At 36.6% G+C, this 22521-nt stretch overlaps 1 protein-coding gene across 1 annotated transcript in view; it reads left to right on the plus strand.

The window, feature by feature from the left end:
• NBEAL1 (neurobeachin like 1) overlaps positions 1–22521 on the plus strand; it is a gene marked incomplete at both ends in the record, with an annotated part of 136851 nt that overhangs the window by 15249 nt on the left and 99081 nt on the right. Inside the window, 6 exons of the mRNA XM_084230112.1 lie at positions 4496–4587; positions 9304–9465; positions 14097–14178; positions 14734–14861; positions 15795–15877; positions 19442–19527. Coding sequence (XP_084086238.1) covers positions 4496–4587; positions 9304–9465; positions 14097–14178; positions 14734–14861; positions 15795–15877; positions 19442–19527 — 633 coding nt within the window. The remainder of the gene's footprint in view (positions 1–4495; positions 4588–9303; positions 9466–14096; positions 14179–14733; positions 14862–15794; positions 15878–19441; positions 19528–22521) is intronic.

Genomic DNA, 22521 nt, shown 5'->3' on the forward strand with positions numbered 1-22521 from the left:
TGTTAATGCTCATTTTATTCCTGCTTCAGTTCAAAAACTGTATAGTGTTAATGCATAGAATGTGTGTTAGATTCATATATTCTTGCATTTTAATCCCAGCCCTATTCATTACTAACTATATGACAGTGGAAAGTTATGTATCCATAGAAATACCATTCTCTTACCTGTAAATTAGGAATATTAAACTTCTGGATAAATTGTCTAAGGAGTAAATGGGATGATAACTTTAAAAATGTCTGTTCTAGTACGTAGCACATGACAGATGCTCAAAAATCTGTAACTGCTCTAATGATTACTAAGGGAAACATTTCCAAATTTAAGTACCGTTTCTTTGCTTATAGTTGCTCAGTTTCCCAGGAGAACTCCATATTTGCTAACAGTTGGTACCCCTGACCTCTGGCTTTGAAGCAGATACTGTAGAGATCCTAAATAAATTATAATAAAAAATGCATTAATTTTTTTGGAATTATGAGTTTTTTTGTACTCTCTGGCTTTTTACAGAGAGGTCATCAGCTTTTTAAAAATGGAACAATGATAAGGAGAAGTCCAGATACTTGATTTTCTAGAATCTTATCATGAATTGATAAATGAATGACTTTTTAGTTTGAAATGAAAACAAGTGAGTAATAAAAACCTTTAGAAATTTTCTCAGAAGTTCTTTTTTTTTTTTTTTTTTTTAGCATTTCTGTCTTATTTTCAGTAATGATGTAGGTAGTGGCAATTATGATCTCATTTTGGAACAGTATATTAATAGAAAAAACAAATACACAAAAGGTCAGCAGACTCTGCATATTCTGGGAACGTTCTTTAAGGAGTTCTGATTTGTAGTGCAGTACTTTTATTTTAGGGAAATACTTGAGTTGCTTTTGTCCAGGAACATTTCCTAACCAAGTATTTATTTACTTATGTATTTATTTATTTATAAAACCAAATATCTTCTTAGGTTTTTTTTCTTTTTAAGATTTATTTATTCCTGCATACAAGAACCGAGGTACAGCCCAGATGTGCGGGAGGCACAAGGGACCTACTGACCAGTATTTGTCTTTATCCTTCAGGCTTATTTCACTTAGCTTATTTCACTTATTTCCCTGGTGGCACAAGGGATTAAGCAGCAGCACTGGAGTGGTCCAAGCTACTGCAGTACCAGTTCTATCCCTGGCCAGGGAGGTGACCCACATGGTGCAGCAGACCTCTCCTGTCTTGCCAGCTGCTCCTCTCAGCAGTGTATTTCAGTAGATCTGCCTGTCTACTCCCCACTGTCTCTGGTGAATTTTCTCACCTCCTGTACCTCTGGCTTGTACCCCATTTCTTGTATGCATAAATAAATAAATCTTAAAGAAAAAAAAGAAATGGTAAGGAGGCAGACTAAGGAAACTTGAGCATCAAAATGACACTGTATATAATCAAAAATATTCTGAGGTATCAGTATTTTTAATTTTACTTTTATTCAAGAAACTGGTTTACAGTACTATGTATGATTTAAAGGTATAGATCACATTTTTCAAGTGTATGTTACCAAAATACACCACCAAGGCACCCTTAGACCTCTACCATATTCCATTTTGCCCCGACCCCACTCTGCTCTACCTCCTCTTTCCTTTCTGATTTTGTTTGACTAATTTTTATCATCAATTTTTTAGGTTTTGTTACTGGTGTTGTTTTTCCTGACCTACTGACCAGTATTTGTCTTTATCCTTCAGGCTTATTTCACTTAGCATGATCTCTAGCTCCATACATTTTGCTGTGACTGGCAAGCATTTATCTTATTTTATACTTGAACATAATACCATTGTGTATGTTTGCCACGTGTTCCTAATCCATGCATCTTTCGGCATGTAGATTTTCCATAAGTTGGCTATTATAAATAGTGCTGTAGTGAGCATCTGAATGTGTGTTTCCCTTCAAATTAGTGTTTGTATTCTCTGGTTAGATAGAATAGAAGTAGAATTGCTGGATCACATGGTGGATACATTTTTAATATTTTAAGAAATCTCCATACTGTTTTCCATAGGGGGATGGGTAGTCTCCATTCCCACCAACAGTGTAAGAGTGTTCCTTTTTCTCCATGTGCTCACCAAAACTTGTTTCTGGTCTTTTTGATCTGGGCCCTTCTCACAGTGTGTAAGTTGGTTTTGACTTGCATTTCCCTGATGATAAGTGATGATGAGCATTTTTTCATGTGCTTGTTGGCCATCTGTATGTCTTCTTTGGAGAGGTGCCTCTTTAACTGTCCTGCCCATTTTTTGATTGGGTATTTGTTTTCCTTTTGGTGATTGTGTAAGTTCTTTGTAGGTACTGGCTGTCAGCTCCTTGTCAGATATATAGTGTGCAAATATTTTCTCTCATTCAGTAGTATGTCTTTTTATTTTACTGATAGTTTCTTTTACTGTACAAAGGCTTTGTAGTTTGATCTAGTAACCATTTGCTAATAATTCTCTCTTTTTTTTTTCCTTTTCGTTGGAGATGAATCCATAACAGCATCATTGAGACCTATGTTATGGAGAGTTTTGCCTATGTTTTCTTCTATGTATTTTATGGTTTCAGATCTTAAGTCCAAGTCTTTAATCCATTTGAGTTAATTTTTTTATGTATGGTATGAGCTAGTGGTCTAATTTCTTACTTTTGCATGTGGCTATTCAGTTTTCTCAGAACCATTTATTGAAGAGACAGGAAAGGTCTGCTGCATCATGTGCATCAGCAACCTGGCCTGGGATTGAACTCATGCTGCAGTGGCTGCTGATAGCTTCATAGTACTGAGACCTAACGCCTTGCACTACAGGGAAACCCTGTATCGGGAATATTTTCTGCTGATATATAAGTTGTATTTTTATTTTTAAAATATCATCTTTTGATGATCAGAAGTTTTTAATTTTGATGAAGAATGATTATAAACTTTTTGTTTGTAATTTTTTGTAATTTATTTTATTTATATTTTTATTAAACTTTAATTTTCTTATGTCATTGTTCATTTTTGTACAGTATTTGATTTCTAGTTTTGTGATTTTTTTTTGTGTGTCTTAACTAAGAAATCTTTTTTTTTTCTAAGATTGCAAAATTATTCCGTATATTGCTTTAGTAGATTTTGGTTTGAATTTTTATGTTTAGGTTAATAGTCTAGTTCCAATTTAATTTCACACATGTTTTCTATTTTCCGTTTATTGTACACCTGTCTATTAAGTACCTGATGAGTGCCAGGCACTCTTTTAGGCTCTTGGCATCTAACGCTAAACAAAAGAAGTCACTGATGTTAGACCTGTACAAAGGCCCTATAGTTGTGAAAGCTATATTCTAGGGGAAATGACAAGCAATAAATTAATAAAGAAGTAAATGGGGGCCTCCCCAGTGGCGCAGTGGTTGAGCACTGGGTTGCAAAGCTGCCCACAGCCTCTGCAGCGCCGGTTCGATCCCCGGCTGCTCCCTGGCCACCGGAGGAGGTTCCCACATGGGGCGCAGACCTCTCCTGCCACCCACAGCTCCCCTCAGCAGTGTACTTTGGTCCTTCTGCCTGCTCTGCCCCCACCCCACCCGCTCTGGCTCTGGTGAATTCTCTCACCCTCCCGCGCTTCTGACTGTACCCAGTGCTTAAATAAATAAATAAATAAATATTAAAAAAAAAAAAAAAAAGAAGTAAATGGTATGTTAGAATGTGAGAAAGCACCATCCAATGGGGAAATAATATGGTAAAATAAAGGTTAGTAAGAAGGTTCACAATTTTTTTTTTAAATATTTATTTATTTATACAAGCACTGGGTACAGTCAGAAGTGCGGGAGGGTGAGAGGATTCACCAGAGCCAGAGCAGGGAACAGAACAGGCCGACTGACGAAATACACTGTTGAGGGGAGCAGCGGGCACGGCAGGGGAGGTCTGCATGCCATGTGGGACCCTCACTGGCGGCCGGGAATCAAACCAGCGCTGCAGAGGCTGTGGGCAGCTTTGCAGCCCAGCACTCAACCACTGCGCTCCAGGGGAGGCCCAGAAAGTTTACAATTTTAAGAAATAGTGATAAAAGTGATTGAGAGAATGTTATTTAAAGTATAACTTGAATATGAGGGAATTATCCATTCAAATACCGGGAAGGGAAGAGTGTTCTTAGAGAGGAAACAGCCACCACAAAGGAGTTAAGTTGGGATTATGTCTGACATGTTGCAGTAATAGCCAGGATGTCTTTAAAGTTTTACAAGTTAATACCGGGTTCGATCACAGAGATAGGGGAGGGAAATTTGTTCAGAATCATTGAAAATTGTTTAGGACATTGTAAAGATGGTAGCTCTTTGTGTGCATCATGTGAAGCCATTTGAGGATTCATTACCCTTGTTGCGCATTTTAAAACAGCACTTTGTGTATATGTATATGTTATATATATAATAAATTATGTATATATTGTATACATTACTGGGACATTTAATATTCTTCTTTAGATTTCTCACTTCTTATTTCTTTATATTTCCTGATAGGTATACTTAATATTATATGTTTTTTTTTTTTTTATTTCAGAAAGATCCAGATTACCTGAAGCTATGGTTGGACAATTTTGTTTCTAGCTATGAACAATTCTTAGATGTTGACTTTGAAAAACTGCCTACCAGGTATGTAGTAATACTATTCTTGGGTGAGTTTGTAAATTTTTGGCACAAAGACCTCATTAATATCATTAACAATGGCCATTATGTGATACATGCATAACTGTTCTCATGGCAGACATTGGTAATTAGTCACAATAGTCTTTTCTACTGATGCTGCAGATGGCTTCCAAAATTCCCTTCTTTACAGGAATTATGCTCAGTGAAATAAGCCAGAAAGAAAAAGAAAAATATTGGATGGTTTCACTTATAACAGGAGTATAGGGGAACCAAATAAGACATCAGTGTAAAAGAAACTAATAATAATAACACAAAACACAACAAAGCGACAGACAATTATAAACCAGAGACATCCTGCAGGGGAAGAGGAGGGAGAAGGATGAGAGGGAGGGAGGGAGGAGTACAGGGCACTGTGATGATGGTGCATGGGTGCCTTGGGGAAGGGAATTCTATGGGGACTCAATCTGAGGGGGTGGGGGGAAGCAAATAGTGTCTAAAAAAAGGTAAAAAATGATAAATATTAAAAAAAAAAAAAAAACCTTGTGGGGGGGCAGAATTCCCTTCTTTACTATGAGGAGCCACCGGCAACTAGTAATTTTGTAGTTTGCTTCAGCTGCTTCAGTCTGACACTAAGTGCCCATAGCTAGATCCAGATCCACAACTTAAGGGCACAGTTTTCTGCAAGACTACTTTCACTTCAGATACCAGTTCAAGTCTTTGGAGTCACCCACACTGACCAACTGATTATTATTTGGAGGTTCTCATAACTTGCCCCAGTTCAATAATTTGTTGGAATGACTCACATAACTCACTGAAAGCATTATATTTACTATTATGCTTTTATTATAAGGGATATACCTAGGATAGTAGCTGAGAAAATTGTGGAAGCAGGACCTTTTTTTTTTTTTTAAAGATTTATTTGTTTATTTATTTATAAAGCACTGGGTACAGTCAGAAGCGCGGGAGGGTGAGAGAATTCACCAGAGCCAGAGCGGGGAGCAGACCAGGCAGAAAGACTGAAGTACATTGCTGAGGGGAGCAGTTGGAGGCAGGAGAGGTCTGCGCGCCATGCAGGACCCTCTCCGGTGGCTGGGGAGCAGCCGGGGATCGAACCAGTGCTGCAGAGGCTGCGGGCAGCTTTGCAACCCAGCGCTCAACCGCTGTGCCACCAGGGAGGCCCGGAAGCAGGACCTTTATGCTAATCTTTTCCTAGTATTTTACCCTCTCTGAATATCACTGTATTCAAATAAAGTTCTGTGAGCTTCAGGTGTACAGAGTTTTGAACCTTACCATTTCATTGATTGTGTGCTTGAGCTTAGTCAACCCAAATTCCCCTTCCAGAAAGGGAGAAGTAGGTCTTTATTATGTGGGCAGCTCCTCTCCTGAAACTGGCAAAGGACTCATCCAAAGTCACTTCATTTGCATAAAATTTCTTTATTATATCCCAGGCATGCAAATTGAAGCTTCTTTCCTGGCCTTAGGAAACCTCTTGGAGGAGACCAGGTATTCAGAAATTGAAAAACTAGACTTAAAAATCATAAAATGGGAGGAAAATTCTTTTTTTTTTTTAAATCTTTTTTTTTTAATAGAGGCATGTTTTTATTTATTTATTTATTTGTTTATTTTGTTTTGTTTGTTTGTTTATACATGCACTGGGTACAGTCAGAAGCGCGGGAGGGTGAGAGAATTCACCAGAGCCAGAGCAGGGAGCAGAGCAGGAAGAAGGACCGAAGTACACTGCTGAGGGGAGCAGCGGGCGGCAGGAGAGGTCTGCGCGCCATGTGGGACCCTCTTCTGGTGGCCAGGGAGCAGCCGGGGATCAAACCAGCGCCACAGAGGCCGCGGGCAGCTTCGCAACCCAGCGCTCAACCGCTGCGCCACCGGGGAGGCCCTGGGAGGAAAATTCTTAATGGAAAAGTACAAGTGAAAGTACACTCTATTCCTTTGCTTATTACTATTTTCCCACTGCCAGTTCCTGTGCTCACTACCCAGATAAAAGTTTTTGTTGTATCTCAAACCATCTTGAAGGCCTAGTAGTTGTTAGGTAACAAAGGGAAGGTTGGTTGGACAATGAGTGACTTTACCTGTAAAAGGACCTCAATTTATAGAGATGTTTTGGAGGGGAGGGGAAATATGGGTGGTAGTAGTGATGATGAGAAAGCGTGTCTGGACAATTAGAAATTTGCAAGAAGGAAATTGTTTACAATTTGGAAAGGAGGTGTAGGCAGAGGGTACACACATAGGGGAATTGAATCTGAAGAATCAAGTAAGAGCCAAATCGGGAAGTGCCATGCATGAATTGCTAATAGACTTTAATTTTTTGTTATGGCATATACAGGACTTTACCGAAGAGTTTTCTGTGTGAAAATACCATGATCAAGTTGTTTTTAAAAGCTTCCTTGATGATATTCTGGAGGTTGGATTAAAAAGGCTTGAGATTGAAAGCAGGAAGCCTCATTAATAATTGTAATAATTCAGAGAAGAAATTATTAGAACTTGGGTCCAAGGCATTGAACTTACGAAAGGATAGTGATTATTCTCAGAAAGCACTATTTCTTCTTTATTAATATAGCATCAGTGGGCCTCCCCGGTGGCGCAGCGGTTGAGTGCTGGGTTGTGAAGTTTCTCGCAGCCTCTGCAGCACGGGTTCGATCCCCTGCTGCTCCCCGGCCACTGGAGGAGGGTCCCGCATGGCGCGCAGACCTCTCCTGCCTCCCGCTGCTCCCTTAAGCAGTGTACCTCAGTCCTTCTACCTGCTCTGCGCCCCACTCTGGCTCTGGTGAATTCTCTCACCCTCCTGTGCTTCTGACTGTACCCAGTGTTTGCATAAATAAATAAATAAATAAATCTTAAAAAACAACAACAACAACAACAAAACCTAAAATAAATAAATAAATAAATATAGCATCAGAGCTCTTTCTCATAATATTTGTAACAGGTGTGTAAATGTTGTAAAGTAATAAATCATGAACTCGAAAATAAGGTTATGTATTGTTTCATTCTACTCATACAAGAGTATTCTTGTAGTCTGTGCTTAGAAGTGCTTTTATTTTTATAATTTACAGCTCATATCTTGAGCCTAAGAATTTTATGGAGTGAGAATTTGGGTCTCTTAATATTTGGAATATTGGAATGAAGGCTTTTAAAGTTTGGAATATGCACTTGTCCATACATTATAAATGTCTCCTTTCCTGGGATGTCATTTCTAAATACATTATATAGACTTCCAGTGCCACCATGTTTAAAGTAAGATAAAGAATGTCATGAATGAGATGAAGAGAATGAAGAATGCTTTCTTTGTGATTTAGATGACTTACTTAAAATTGTTTTACATATTTGTCAGAAAAGTGAACCGTGAATTTAGATTTTACTAGTAGAAAAATTTGAATTTTTGAAACACTGTATGCAAGATAAATAAAACTAGTCATCTAAAGGATAAGAAACTCGGGCCTCCCCGGTGGCGCAGCGGTTGAGCGCTGGGTTGCGAGACTGCGCGCGGCCTCTGCGGCGCCGGTTCGATCCGCGGCTGCTCCCCGGCCACCAGAGGAGGGTCCCACATGGCGTGCAGACCTCTCCTGCCGCCCGCTGCTCCCCTCAGCAGTGTACTTCGGTCCTTCTGCCTGCTCTGCTCCCTGCTCTGGCTCTGGTGAATTCTCTCACCCTCCCGCGCTTCTGACTGTACCCAGTGCTTGTATAAACAAAACAAACAAACAAACCAGCAAACAAATAAATAAAAAAAAGCATGCCTCCTTAAAAAAAAAAAAAAATAAATAAAGGATAAGAAACTCACAAATAATCCTCAATTTAAAGTAAGCTGGTTTTGGGCCTCCCTGGTGGTACAAGGGGTTAAACACGGCACTATGAAGTAATCCATAGTCTCCAGCAGCAGGAGTTCGATCATTGGCCTGCCAGGGAGCAACCCACATGACGCAGCATACCTCTCCTGACTCTCCCGCTGCTCCTCTCATCAGTGTATTTCAGTAGATCTGCCTGTTCTGTTCCCCATTCTGTCTCTGGTGAATCCTCTTACCCCCTGCTTCTCTGGCCTATACCCCAGCTCTTGTATGCATAAATAAATAAATCTTAAAAAAAAATAAAGTAAGCTGGTTTTGGGGTCTACCTGGTAGAGGAGAGGAGTTTAAGTCTCAGTGCTATCACGCTATTAAGCTATCAGAAGCCACTATCCATCCTGGCCAGGAGCTAGCCACATGGAGCAGCAGATCTTTCCTGTCTCATCCGCTGCTCTCCTCAGGAGTGTATTTCTGTTAATCTACCTGTTCTGCTCCCCACTCTGTCTCTGGTGAATCCTCTCATGCCCTGCACCTCTGGTCTACACCCTGCGCCATGTGGGTAACTCCCTGGCCAGCAGGGGGATGGAACACATGCTGCAGAGGCTGTGGATAGCTTTACAGTGCTGTGCTTAACCCCTTGCGCCACCAGGGAGGCCCTAATTTATATTTTAAATATTTTGTTTTTATAAATAGCAAAATTGAAGATATTAAATAGCCTCTCTTTTTTCAATAAGCCTCCTCTGATGTAAGCATGACCACTCTGCTGTTATAATCATCTAAAGTGTCACCAGTCATTTGGTGGTGCCTTACAGAAAAGGAGGCACAGAAAAGAAATTTAGGATTTGAGCTGAAAATGCACTTCATTTTAAAATGCCAAAGATTTTTTTCCTGTATTTTAACCCACCATATTTTTTTTCTCCTTATATTTTAGGGTAGATGATGTACCTCCAGGAATATCTTTGCTTCCTGATAATATTCTGCAGGTTCTTAGGATCCAGCTGCTGCAGTGTGTTCAGAAAATGGCAGATGGGTTAGAGGAACAACAACAAGCCTTGTCAGTTTTACTTGTCAAGTTCTTCATTATTCTTTGCAGGTATGTGTTATAAACAAACTAGTTGCCTGTTTTAAATAATAAGGCATATATTGATTATTAATTGTGTTCATTGTTTATACAGAGCTTTAAAGAATGAGTACACTTTTTTGCAGTAGACTTGTGGTTATTGTTATTTTTTTTAATGATTTATTTATGCATATAAGAACTGGGGTATAGGCCATAGGTGAGGGGCAGAGTGAGAGGATTCACCAGAGACAGAGTGGGGAGCAGAACAGGCAGACTGAAATATACTGTTTAGGGGAGCAGTGGGCAAGACAGGAGAGGTCTGCTGCACCATGTGGGTAGCTCCCTGGCCAGCCAGGGATCGAACCTGTGCTGCGGGTAGCTTCACAACACATTGCTTAACCCCTTATGCCACCAGGGAGGCCCCTGGTTTGTTATTATATTAAATATAATGACAGGAGTTTTTTACCTAAGCAAGAAATATTGTACCAGTATTTTCTGTATGGTCCTCATCTGTAAGCACATACATATATCCACTATTATAGTATCCTACAGATTAATCTTACATTCTAAAATGCCCTGTGCTCCATTTATTACCCCTACCTCATGCCCTAACCTCTGGTAACTACTGATTTTTTTTTTTTTTTTGGTGGCTATAGTTTTGTGTTTTCCAGACCATCTTTTATTTTTTTTTTTTGAGGTTTCCCTGAACTTTATTATTAGTTCATGTTTGGGAGGGGCCTGAAGATACAAAAATCTCCTTTAGAAAGGCCCAAGTCACTTAGAAGTACTTGAAGGTTAAGTAAATAAATTTTACATGAGTAGAAAATCAGAAGGCACTTGTTAGGACAACTTTTTTTTTTTTTAACACAGACTTTTGGCCATTTTATTCATTGAATTCAAGGTACATTCACTACTTGTAACTTTGCATATATAAAAGCATTCCTCTGAAGCAAAGGTCTATTGCCTATAAGATTTTTTTAAATTTTTTTAATTTTTTACATCATTGTTCATTTTTAAACAATATTTGCTTCCCCCCACCCCCTCAGGTGTAGTCCCTATAGAGTTTCCTTCACCAGTGCACCCGTGCACCATCACCTCAGTCCCCTGTGCTCCTTCCTCCCCCCATCGCTCTCTCTCCTCCTCCCCTGCAGTATGTCTCTGATTTATAATTGTCTGTTTTTGCTTCGTTGTGTTTTGTACTGTTGTTGTTATTTTACACTGATGTCTTGTTTGGTTCCCCTATAGACCTGCTATAAGTGAAACCATCCAATAGTTTTCTTTTTCCTTCTGGCTTATTTCACTGAGCATAATTCCTTCTAGTTCCATCCATGTTGCTGCGAATGGCATGATTTTATCTTTTTTGATTGCTGAATAATATTCCATTGTGTATATATGCCACATCTTCTTGATCCAGTCATCTATTTTTGGGCATTTGGGTTGTTTCCAGGTTATACCTATTGTAAATAGTGCTGCAATAAACATAGGTGAGCAGGTGTTCTTTTGAGTCAATGTTTTGTGTCCTTTGGGTAGATCCCTAGGAGTGGAATTGCTGGGTCATATGGTAGCTCCATTTTTAGAAGACTACGGAACTTCCAGACAGCTTTCCACAGTGGTTGGACAGTTTGCACTCCCACCAGCAGTGAGGAGAGTTCCTTTTTCACCACATCCTTGCCAACATTTGCTGTTGCTTGTTTTTTTGATATGTGTCATTCTTACTGGCGTAAGGTGGTGTCTCAATGTGGTTTCAATTTGCATTTCCCTGATTATAAGGAATGTTGAATATTTTTTCATATGCCTGTGGCCATTTGCATTTCCTCTTTGGGGAAATGTCTTTTAAGTTTTTCTGCCCATTTCTTGACTGAATTGTTTACTTTGTTTTTGTTGAGTCATGTGAGTTGTTTGTATGTCTTTGTGATCAGTCCCTTATCAGTTGTATGGAGTGCAAAAATTTTTTCCCAATCAGTGGGGTGTTCAGACCATCTTTTTAAAAACATACCATGTAGGGGCCTTCCTAGTAGCCTAGGAGTTAAGTCTCAACATTATATACTGCTACAACCTGAGTTTGTACCCTGGTTAGGGAGCTAACCCACATATGGTGCAGCAGACAGTGCCTGTCTCTCCTGCTGCTCCTCTTAGAAGTGTATTTCAGTAAATCTGCCTGTTCTTCTCCCCACTGTGTTTCTGGTAAGTCCTCTCACCCCCCGCAGCTTTGGCCTACACCCAGTTCTTCTATAGAATAAGTATTTTTAAAAAATCATTCAGTGTCTACTATCAGGCTGGAATCTTTCACTTAACAATACGTGTTTAAGGCTCCCATGTGACTTTTTGTGACTTGATAGTGCATGCTAGTCATGTCTGTTTTGTTTCCGTTATTAGCTCTGTAATAAGTCCTTTTGCTCTGAGGACTTTGAGCCTGATCGATTCATCAAGTTGGTATCTGAAATCAATAACAAAAGCAAAACAAGAAAATCATGCAAGCTGGTCAAGACATTTTTAAACACCCAACTTAAGTTTTACCGAAATTTATTGGAGACTGCAAAAGTAGTGCTAAAGAGAAAATTTATAGGTATAAATTTACATTAATGAAAAATCTCTAATCAACAGCCTGGTTGTACAACTTAAGGTAGCAGAAAATGAAGAACCATTCTTTCCCATCTTGCAAAGATGGTACATGGAAAAGTTGAGAAACCATCTATTAAACAGAAAAAACCTTAAATCAAGAAGGCTGACAGGGTTGAAAAGGATAGTCCTAAGGCCAAGATGCCTAAGAAGGGATTCTCTACTGCAGCTAAACCCCTGACTAATCAGAGGAATTGACATAATTCCCAATCTGCTATGTGTTCCTGAAAGGCTATGTACAAGAGGAAGTATTCATCAGTTAAGTGCAGAATTGAAAAGAAAAGGAAGGAAGTTCTTGCTGTTGTCACAAAAGCAGTTGGTGATGACAAGAATGCAGATGCCCAAGTGGTTAAATTTCACGAAATGCCTAGAGACCACCCTACTAATGATATACCTTGAAAGCTATTGAGCCACAGCAACAAATCACTTACTCAGCATATGTGAAAATCTAAGCTAGCATCATTTCTGGGACCAGTCTGATCATTTTCACTGGATGCCACAGAGGAAAGAGGGTGATTTTCCTGATCCATCTGAATAGTGATTTGTTACTTGTGACTGGACCTTTCCCCCACTCAGGTTATTCTACATAGGCTAAACCAGAAATTTGTTATTTCCATCTCCAGCAGTTGATATTGATGTTCTGAAAACTCCTAAAACATCTCACAGATGTTTATTTCAAGAAGTTGCATGAGCAAAGGAAGGTGTGATCTTTAACACGGAGAAGGAGTAATATTAGATAACAGCACAGTGCAAGGTTGCTCACAAATTCTGCTGAGGACTCACAAATTCTGCTAAAAATCAAAACTCAGCATCAGAGTTACCTATGCTCTGTGTTTTCTCCCACTAATGGAATTTATCCTTACAAATTAGTGCTCTAAATTTCTTACAAAATTTTACTTCTTCTTTATTCTTTGTTTTCTTAAATATGTCATGCCTGCTGGACTTCATATGTTAAGATGTCTGTTAAATTCAGTTAATTTTTTCTGTAGTTTTAGCATATACTGAATATTGATTTGTGAAATATTTTTCAAGGTCACAGTGTCTCAGAACATGCCAAAAACAAGACTGGTGATGTTAGATGTAGGAAATCATAGCATTTTGTTTCAGTCTTGTAAGTGTAAAATTGAAATTGAAGTTCATATTTTAATTGAACATCAAGAGCTTACTGACCCACAGCTTTAAGCAGGACATATAATATGCCCCCTTGGAGTATGTACAGATGTTGGCCCTTCTATCAAGGCTTTTAATGTACTTGAGGAGATATAAGTCTAAAAAGGTAAGGGCCTCCCCGGTGGCACAGCGGTTGAGCTCTGGGTTGCGAAGCTGCCCGCAGCAAGCTGCCCGCAGCCTCTGCAGCGCCAGTTCGATCCCTGGCTGCTCCCCAGCCACCGGAGGAGGGTCCCACATGGTGTGCAGACCTCTCCTGCCGCCCGCTGCTCCCCTCAGCAGTGTACTTCAGTCTGCCTGCTCTGCTCCCTGCTCTGGCTCTGGTGAATTCTCTCACCCTCCCGTGCTTCTGACTGTACCCAGTGCTTGTATAAATAAATAAATAAACCTTAAAAAAAAAACTTATCACTGTTTAAAAAAAAAAAAGTCTAAACAGGTAAGTATAATTTTAGAAAGCAAAGTGAAAATAGTAAAAGCACATGTGTTACAATGGCAGTAATGTAAACAAAAAAGCAAACTAAGGAAATAGGAAATATCAAAAGTGCTTAGGAAAATAAAAACAAACCTGCAAAGTAATAATTCGTAATGTATATAGTTTGTTGATGTTTGGGTTTTGAGGATGCTTGTGATTTTTTTCTTTTAGTTTCTACTATGGTATTTTTAAATTTTTCTCCAATAAGTAAATATAAAACATTGTTATAGTAGTTAAATGGTGCTGGAAGTGTGTTTCACATTCTTGGTTGGAAATACTGACTTTGTTTTAATATCATTTGTATTTTTTTTACCAATGTGTTTTCAGAATTCACCCTGTACACTTAAACATGCATTTTTCTCAATATTCAAATATAACAAATATATGAACATTGTGTTTTACACAGAAATCTGTCTAATGTGGAAGAAATTGGGACTTGCTCATACATTAATCATGTCATCACTATGACTACACTCTATATACAACAAGTAGGTGTGAATTGATACATCCCTTTTGTTGCTTTGCTGAGAGTAACTAGGTTTTACTTTTTCTAATATTATGGTTAGTAAAGTTAAATATTTTCAGAGGAAGTTAAAATTGGGATGAGATTTCAAATTACCTATTTCAAGAATCTCATGCATATTATCCAAAAATAGATATGCAATTACTAATATCTGTTGTTGTTTTACTTTTTAAATTTTGCTATTTTAATTAAAGTACTTTATGATTTAAAATGACACACTTTGTTATTTTATGTGTTATTTGTTCATTTACTAGCCCTCTTAATAAAAATATTTGTTGGAAAGATGTTTGGTTATCCATTTGAAGCCTTTCCTAGGAAATATTTAAAATTCGAGGGGTTCTAGCCAGTCCATATGATTAACTGACTCTCTAACTCAAATGAAATGTAGGCTTATTTGAATAAAAATTATTTGTTACTATGTGATGAATAAAATGTAGTTTTTTAATGATATGGGTAAGAATATTATATACAATTTCATATTTCTAACTAAATATAATCTTACATTTAACTCTATTTTCAGTTAAAAAGCAAAAAAAAAGAGAAGGAATTGGCAGATCAGACATCTATTGAAGAATTTGTGATCCATGCATTGGCATTTTGTGAAAGTTTGTATGATCCTTATCGGAATTGGAGGCATAGAATTTCAGGGTATGTCTTATAAATCATAGTGGTCATTTAAAATCTGAATTTTATTAAGAATGCATTTTTTTTAAAGTAAATTAATCTTATGAAAGCAATTGCTAAGATGTGTATAAGATCTATATCTCCATCTCTGAGATAGAGAACTATGTTAGGAGTAAAGAATTAGATTTCAATGCCACGTTCAGAAAATAAATTTGCCTTTGCTATAAAACAAAATTCAACTGAGTATATTTTAAAGATATTATTTGCCTTATTCAATAATTTCTGAATTGGTCAACACACCATCTAGCAGAAAGAAAGGAGCTACAAGGAGATATACAAGATATATCACCAGAAGGGAGCAGGAACAGGAAATTACACTAGTAAAGGGTAGGTTGGTTGAGGCAAGGTCACTTTTCTTTAAGGGTCAGGGAAGATTACCTTACCAGTGCTGACCAGGTAATTCCTGATTGACTGGTTTAGGAGTGTATTTTTGGGAGAGACTGAAATTATAATTAACTCTTGGTTTGGTGATGTGGGATTTATGATAAATCCCATTTTTGGGTCTGTTTTGTTTTTAACAACATGATGTCTGATGAATTTCACTTGCACTTAGCTGTCAAATTTGTAGTGCTGCTGAACAAGTTCTTTCACAGATTGAAAATTCTTAATTTCTCATGACTGTTTCCTTTTTCAATCACCAGTTGTTTTTTGAGCCTTAACCTGGTTCTGTGTTTCACCACTAAACAATTTAAAATTTTTTTGCTTATTTCAATAGAGGTTGTTCCATTGAGGAGCATTTAAATTATTGACTAGACCTCCTTTTCAAAATTAGGCCAATCCCAGAGATGTATTATTCAATACATAAATTAAAAGTTAAGTATTACTTTTATAATTGTTTTTGTAATTGTGGCAAATACTCCATGTTATAATTTATTACCAACTTCCTTTTAATGACAGACGAATCCTTAGTACTGTGGAAAGGAGCAGACAGAAATATAAACCAGCTTCTCTCACAGTGGAATTTGTCCCTTTCTTCTATCGTAAGTAATAGCTCTAATTTCTCTTTTGTTGACTTTGACTTTGATGTTATTCTGATTCTTTATTCTGATTCTAGTTCTGATCTTTATTCAGCTCTGTGTATTTATCAGGTAAAGATTCCAAGAATATGTCATTGGAATACTTTTTTTTTAAATCTTTTTTTTTTTTTTTTAAGATTTATTTATTTTTACAAGCACTGGGCACGGTCAGAAGCGTGGGTGGGTAAGAGAATTCACCAGAGCCAGAGCGGGGAGCAGAACAGGCAGACTGACCAAATACACTGCTGAGGGGAGCAGCGGGCACGGCAGGAGAGATCTGTGTGTCATGTGGGACCCTCGCCAGCTGCCGGGGATGGAACCAGAGCTGCAGAGGCTGCGGGCAGCTTCGCAACCCAGCTCCCAACCACTACACCACCAGGGGAGGCCCTTGGAATGCTTGATTCACATTTTGCTGAGATTATTTTTCCTGGTCTTATTTAATATAAACACTCTTTTCTAAGTGTTTTATTTTTGAGAAGAGGTGAATATTTTAATGACAGCAGTGTATTCAAGAACTTCAAAATTTTTATTGAAAATAAACTTAAGGGTTGGCCCACTGTATATACAATCTGTATATGTACTTTCATTTTCTTTCTTGAAAAAAAGATTGTACCATATTTCAAGTATAATGAAAATCTTGTAGAATATAAAAGGGACGTGTTTTTCTGCCAAATTTGTCAGATCGCAACATTTTGTCATTTTTCCATATTTCTCTCCATTCTTTTTTCCCCAAAGAAACAAAACAGGACTGAAATGTCCTTTGTTTGATTGCTTTGTGAGGATAATTGCAGTGATCATTTTGCTTGACAACCAGTAACAATATTAACTTCAACTAGATAATCAAACAACACCTGTCCGCAGCAGGCTATGTCTGAAACTGGCCTCACTTAAGATATAGGGCAGAAAACTCAGCATTGCACTAGAACAGTGTTGGTCAGAATTTCTCACAATGTTACAAGGGCTATTTTGGGGTTCTCCAAGTTGGGTATAAGACCAAATTGGTAGATGTACAAGCCACCTTGGCTTACAAGCATAGTACCCCATAAAAGACATTGTATTTTCCTGATAAGGGAAATGCATTTTTTTCATTCATGATCTGTGTTTTTGTGCCTTATCAGAGAAATTATGCTTACCTCAAAGTCATGAAATTTTTCATGGTTTCTTCCACTAACTTTGCATTTAGGTGAATTCCTGTGTTTTGATTGAATATTTTCTGTCTAGCAAGTTTTTTTCATTACCATTCCAGCACAAATTTTGAAGATGCTTTTTTTCCTCCATTGAATTAGTTGGCACCTTTGTCAAAAATCATTTCACCTTACTGTGTGGGTTGATTTCCAGATTACCTTTTTTGTTCCACTTGTCTGCCTTTAATGCTATTATCACACTGTATTGTGACTTTATACTAAATCTTGAAATATTAAGCCCGCTAATGTTTTTTTCCAGATTGTTTGGATTATTCTGAATCTTTTGCATTACTATATACATTTTTGAGTCCATTAAATAACTACAAAAAGAATATTAAGATTTTAAATTCTTGAAGTTGATTTATCATTGTTTTTTTTAAATAATTATTTTTAATGCATTCATAGTACTATTTCTCTTTTCTTTTTTTAATTTTTGTTTAGAAAAACTAGGCTGTAGGCCAGGAGAGTGGGGAGAAAGAGGATGCACCAGAGACAGAATGGGGAGCAGAACAGCACATTTACTGAAATATATTGTTAAGGGGAGCAGTAGACGAGACCAGAGAGGTCTGCTGGGCCATATGTGGTTTAGCTCCCTGTCCAGGGATTGAATTCGGGCCATAGAGATGATAACACTGAGACTTAACCCTGACCCTGTTTATGGGTTATTTCTTCAATCAGTTTTTTTTAGTTCTTAGCATATAAATTTGCACATATTTTGTTCATTTATCCAAAAATATTTAGTCTAAGTACTTGAAAGTATAAACTTTTGCTCATAGTCTGATTTTCATAGCTTGAATTTGATAATGAAGTGTCCTTTCTACATATGGTAATCCTTGTTTTCTCTTGATATTATTCCTTCCTTGGTTTGCTAAATACTAACATAGCAATCTTATAAATAAATAGAGTTTATATGCTGTATCTTTTCACATCCTTTATATTTGTTTTCTATGTGTCCCATGTGGCTAAATAGAACTCAATCTTCCAGCTCTGTGTGAAATATTACAGTTATTCAGTTTACAACTTCTCAGTAGGTTTTGCCTGTCCTTTGTGAGGATTGATACTTGCACTCATGCATATTTCTGCATAAATATGCATCATATGCAGATTCCTCTACTCCAGTACTGTTTCACAAATTCCAGCTGCCTGTTTCTCCTGGAACTTTATTCATCTTCTAATTCAGCAAATTGCTGTGTTCTTCTAGTGCTCCCCCTGCAGTTGTTCAGAAAATGTCTTTAAATAGGAAGCTGAAGTGATTCTTGGACTCACTTGCTTTCCTTCTCTTGTGTATCAGTTCTGTGGCTAAATTTCTAGAACCTATTTTGTCCAGTTTTCTAGTTACATATAGCATGAAGCCATGTATAGTGACAGTTACTCCAGTAGAGCTAGAATGACAAATTTTCAATTGTAAATTAATATCAGAGCATTTTACCTCTAAGCTGTTTCTGTTCGATAATGTGCGTTATATATAAGATTGAAATAATCTATGGCTATAATCTGTGTTTACTGATGTATACAAAAGGATATTCAGTACTAGATTATTAGCAGTATCAAAAGAAAGGGGAAAAGCATGAAAGTGTATAGGTAGATAACTTATTAAATAAATTAAGGTTCATCATTATAATGGTATACTCTCTAGCATAAAAATGAACAAGGTGTTGTATATGTTAAGATGTAATAAGCCCCAGGATATATTAAGTTAAAAACAAAAATGCATGATGCAGTAGTATAGGTTTTTTTCCCCAATTGTAAGGAGTATGGTGGATTGAGGGATATGATAGAGGGAGGCTTTCTCATCTGCCCCTTCATGCTGCTTTATTTGTTCTTTGTCAAATATGTGCATAACCTTTTAAAAATAATAAAATATTTTATAATGTTAATAAAGATTACTACTAAGACCAAAACTTTAGAATATTTGCCAGGAGTAGACCCAGGAAATCTTTTTGTCTTATTCAATTTTATAATTGAATAATTATAGTTAATTATACTAAAAAGAGGCAGCTGTAGTAGTAAAAAGAAAATTTTTGTCAGATTTGATTAATTTTTTACTTCTGTCACTTAGTAGCTGTGTGACTTCAGGCAAGATAATGAATTGTGACCTTCCATTTGCCCATATAGAAATGGGAGCAATATGGAATATTATGAGAATTAAATCACATAAAGTATCAAAAATACTGCCAAATAGATTCTCTTTTCCATTCCTATGAAAACGTGCATATTAACCTTGTCTTTTAGCATATTTTAGCCTTTATACTAATACTGATTCTTAGTGTTTTGTTGTCAGACTTTCCTTAGAGATAAATTGTACTGTGAAAGCATGACTCATTTGTTTATTGTGTATTCACAGAATGTTTTCAGGAAAGTGAACATCTCAAGGAAAGTCTTAAGTGTTGCTTATTGCATCTCTTTGGAGCCATTGTAGCTGGTGGACAGGTGAGGAAAGTGTTGCAAGTTAATATATAAAACAATAGTTAAATGTGAAAGCTTTCCATGGATTATTTAATGTATTCTTTGTATTTTTTCAATTTTATGAACCATCAAATTTTGTTTCAGTTTATATCTTGTTAATCTTATTCCTTGATTTGTCAACTATCGAATAATCTAAATAATAATATTAGCACCTACAATAAAATTACTGCATAAATAACCAGATTTAGCAAATTTTGGTATTTTAAGTTCTTTAAGGTGTTGACTTCTGGCTACTAGTTCTTACTTCATAGAGGATAGTCATCCCTATTTGTTTACTGAATAGAATCAAACTCTATCAGTTTGATTTCTTAAGACATAAATTTGGTCACTTATCTATTTATAATTCATAAATACATTAACATGTGCATTTTCCCCAACAAATCCCACTAGTTATTTTTTTTTAATTTTTTACGAGAAAGAAATTCTGATGCTTTTAAGTCAAGCATCATAAATAGCTGTCTATGGTAAACTTATTTGTTGAAAACAGGACTATAGTTCAGAAAGAATATTCTGCTTTTTTTCTTTAACCATACAATTTAGATCAGACGTTTGTAACCTATTTGAATCATACACTTCTTTGGCAGTTTGTTCAAAACCTTTTATTAGTATGTTGGCAGTGCCTAAAATAAAATACTTACGATCCAAAGGAAACTAAATATACTAATTATGATGTTGCTAAAAGAAATTAATGAAACAAATCTGCATAGTAATACATGCTTCTTTACAAACATTGAAAAGATACAGTGACACATTTAGTAACTAATGAAATTTCCAAGCAGAGATAAGTATAAACGATTTCAAGACACTGAAACAATTGTGATACATGAAAATGTATCTGATTTCTACTGATGAAAAAAATCACACATAATTAATAATAATATGTGGGTTTCTTAGTGGACTATCTTGCCACCTTCTCTTCATCCTAGTAGAAGGTAAGAATCTCTTTTTAGTGAGAGCAATAATGCTCAGAATCTTTTCATTTTGTTGGCTTTGTCAGGATCCTATATTAGCCAATATCCTTATGTTTCAGTTATTTTCCCATTTTGATCATTTCATTACTACTGCGAGTAAGAATTAATGATTATGCATGAATAAAATTGGAAATGGCATCGATTTTGACTCTTCCCTTTTTGAGCATACGGAAACTTACTGTTGTTAGTGCCTAGGGGTAATCAAGCCCTGGGAGACCTGTAATTAAAATTCACATGAAAATCAAGTAAGTTCTAAAAAGCCAATGTATTATGTTAGGTACTGAAAATACTCAAGATACTGTAATCAGATCGTGGCTATAGTTAGACCTTTATTGAAATAAGAACATTGTTTGCTGAATAAAGAATTAGTCAAGGTTATTTAAAGGAATTGAATTTCAAGAGGCATAAAAATGGTCGTGTGTCATAAACAGCAAAAAACTAAAGTCCGGTGACTAGTTTCCTTTCCCAAAGTATCGTGCCTGGGCTTCGCATTGGCATGATATTTGTTCTGTTTTTGTTTATGTTAAGAGCAAGATCTTTAAGCCATGCTGACATAGGTTTGAATCTCATGTCCATTTCTAGCTACTGTGTGAACTTGGATAAACTATTTATATACATGTCTTTGTTTATTATAGGGAAATAACAACACCTATAGGGTGTTGGGGACCTTTCCAAATAATAGATAAATTATGTAAAGTACTTGAAGTCCTGTGCTTATAAGAACTGAGTAAATCACAGGTATATGAGCTTTTAGCTTCCTGATAAGTAGCAGTAAGTAAATACTAACATAACAGCCTAAGTTGTAAGTTCACCTTTTACGGTTATTTCTTTTGCTACAAGATAACATCTATAATTCTGACCTTATGTCTTCATTTGGGGCACAAAGATGGAAGGGATGATGTAGAAGAAGACAGTGGCATAGTGGCCTAGTTTTTAAAGTATAATTTGCCAAACTCCTGAAAACTGCGTAGAAGACAAATATTTCTTGATTAAAAAAAATTAATAAAACTTGCTTCTTACCCTCCTTAGAAACTGGAAAGGTCAGGAAACGTAATCTTTATTTTTTGGTGCTGTGTCCAGAAAAACTCATCATTCTATTAATAAGTAAATGGAAGAAAATGGATCTTTGGTGGGCCATCATCAATTTCATCTGTAGTAGCACTTATTATTGATATTACTACATTGAAAATAATAAATCCTAATGCACTAAGTGCTGTTAATTTCAGATAATTTTGTAGAACTCTGTTCTGTTTACTAGATACTAATTTAACAACTTAGGATATATTTTTTTATTTTCAAGTCTAATGGATCACCACAAAGTGTTACTCATTACATATTATGAAATTTCAGTGATTTATATGTAGAACCAGAGCCAAGCCAGTCCTCTTATATTTATCATATCATTTGGCATGGTTCTGTGGAAACCAACAGAAAACCTGAAAGGGAGTTATTCAAATTGAGGGTTTTAAAAAAATTCTTGCATACATGTAGGTAGTTTGGGCTGGTGAAACAACTCAATTATACCATTAAGGGCTCAGGGTCTTCGGTATTCTTGTTCTGTTCTTGGTAGCCTACTAAGTTTAATTGTTATACTTGTTTCCTAATGATATCAAGTTGGCTTCAAGCATCATGTCTATATTCCAGAGAGGAAAACAGGTGAAAGGGCGAAGTACCAAATGTCCTTCCCTTTTTATTTGTAAAATGATATTCCCTTCATTATCTACTGCCATATATCCTTGACCAGAATTATATCCCATGGATCTCCTCCCTGCTAGGTAGGGTGGAAGATGAGTTTTCAATGTGGGCAGATTGCTACTGAATTAAGATCAGAATCTATCAATAGTGAAGAAATGCAGACTTACCAGATGTAAAATACTAACAGTATCGGTCAAAGTATATTTATAAAAAATTTTATGTTAATTTATTGAAAGAAAAAGTTGCCCACAAATTTATTTAATTCTTGTTTTTTTTTTTTTTGCAGACATGT

The sequence above is a fragment of the Talpa europaea genome, assembly GCF_964194135.1.
Source record: "Talpa europaea genome assembly, chromosome: 1".
In the NCBI taxonomy this organism is placed as follows: Eukaryota; Metazoa; Chordata; class Mammalia; order Eulipotyphla; family Talpidae; genus Talpa; species Talpa europaea.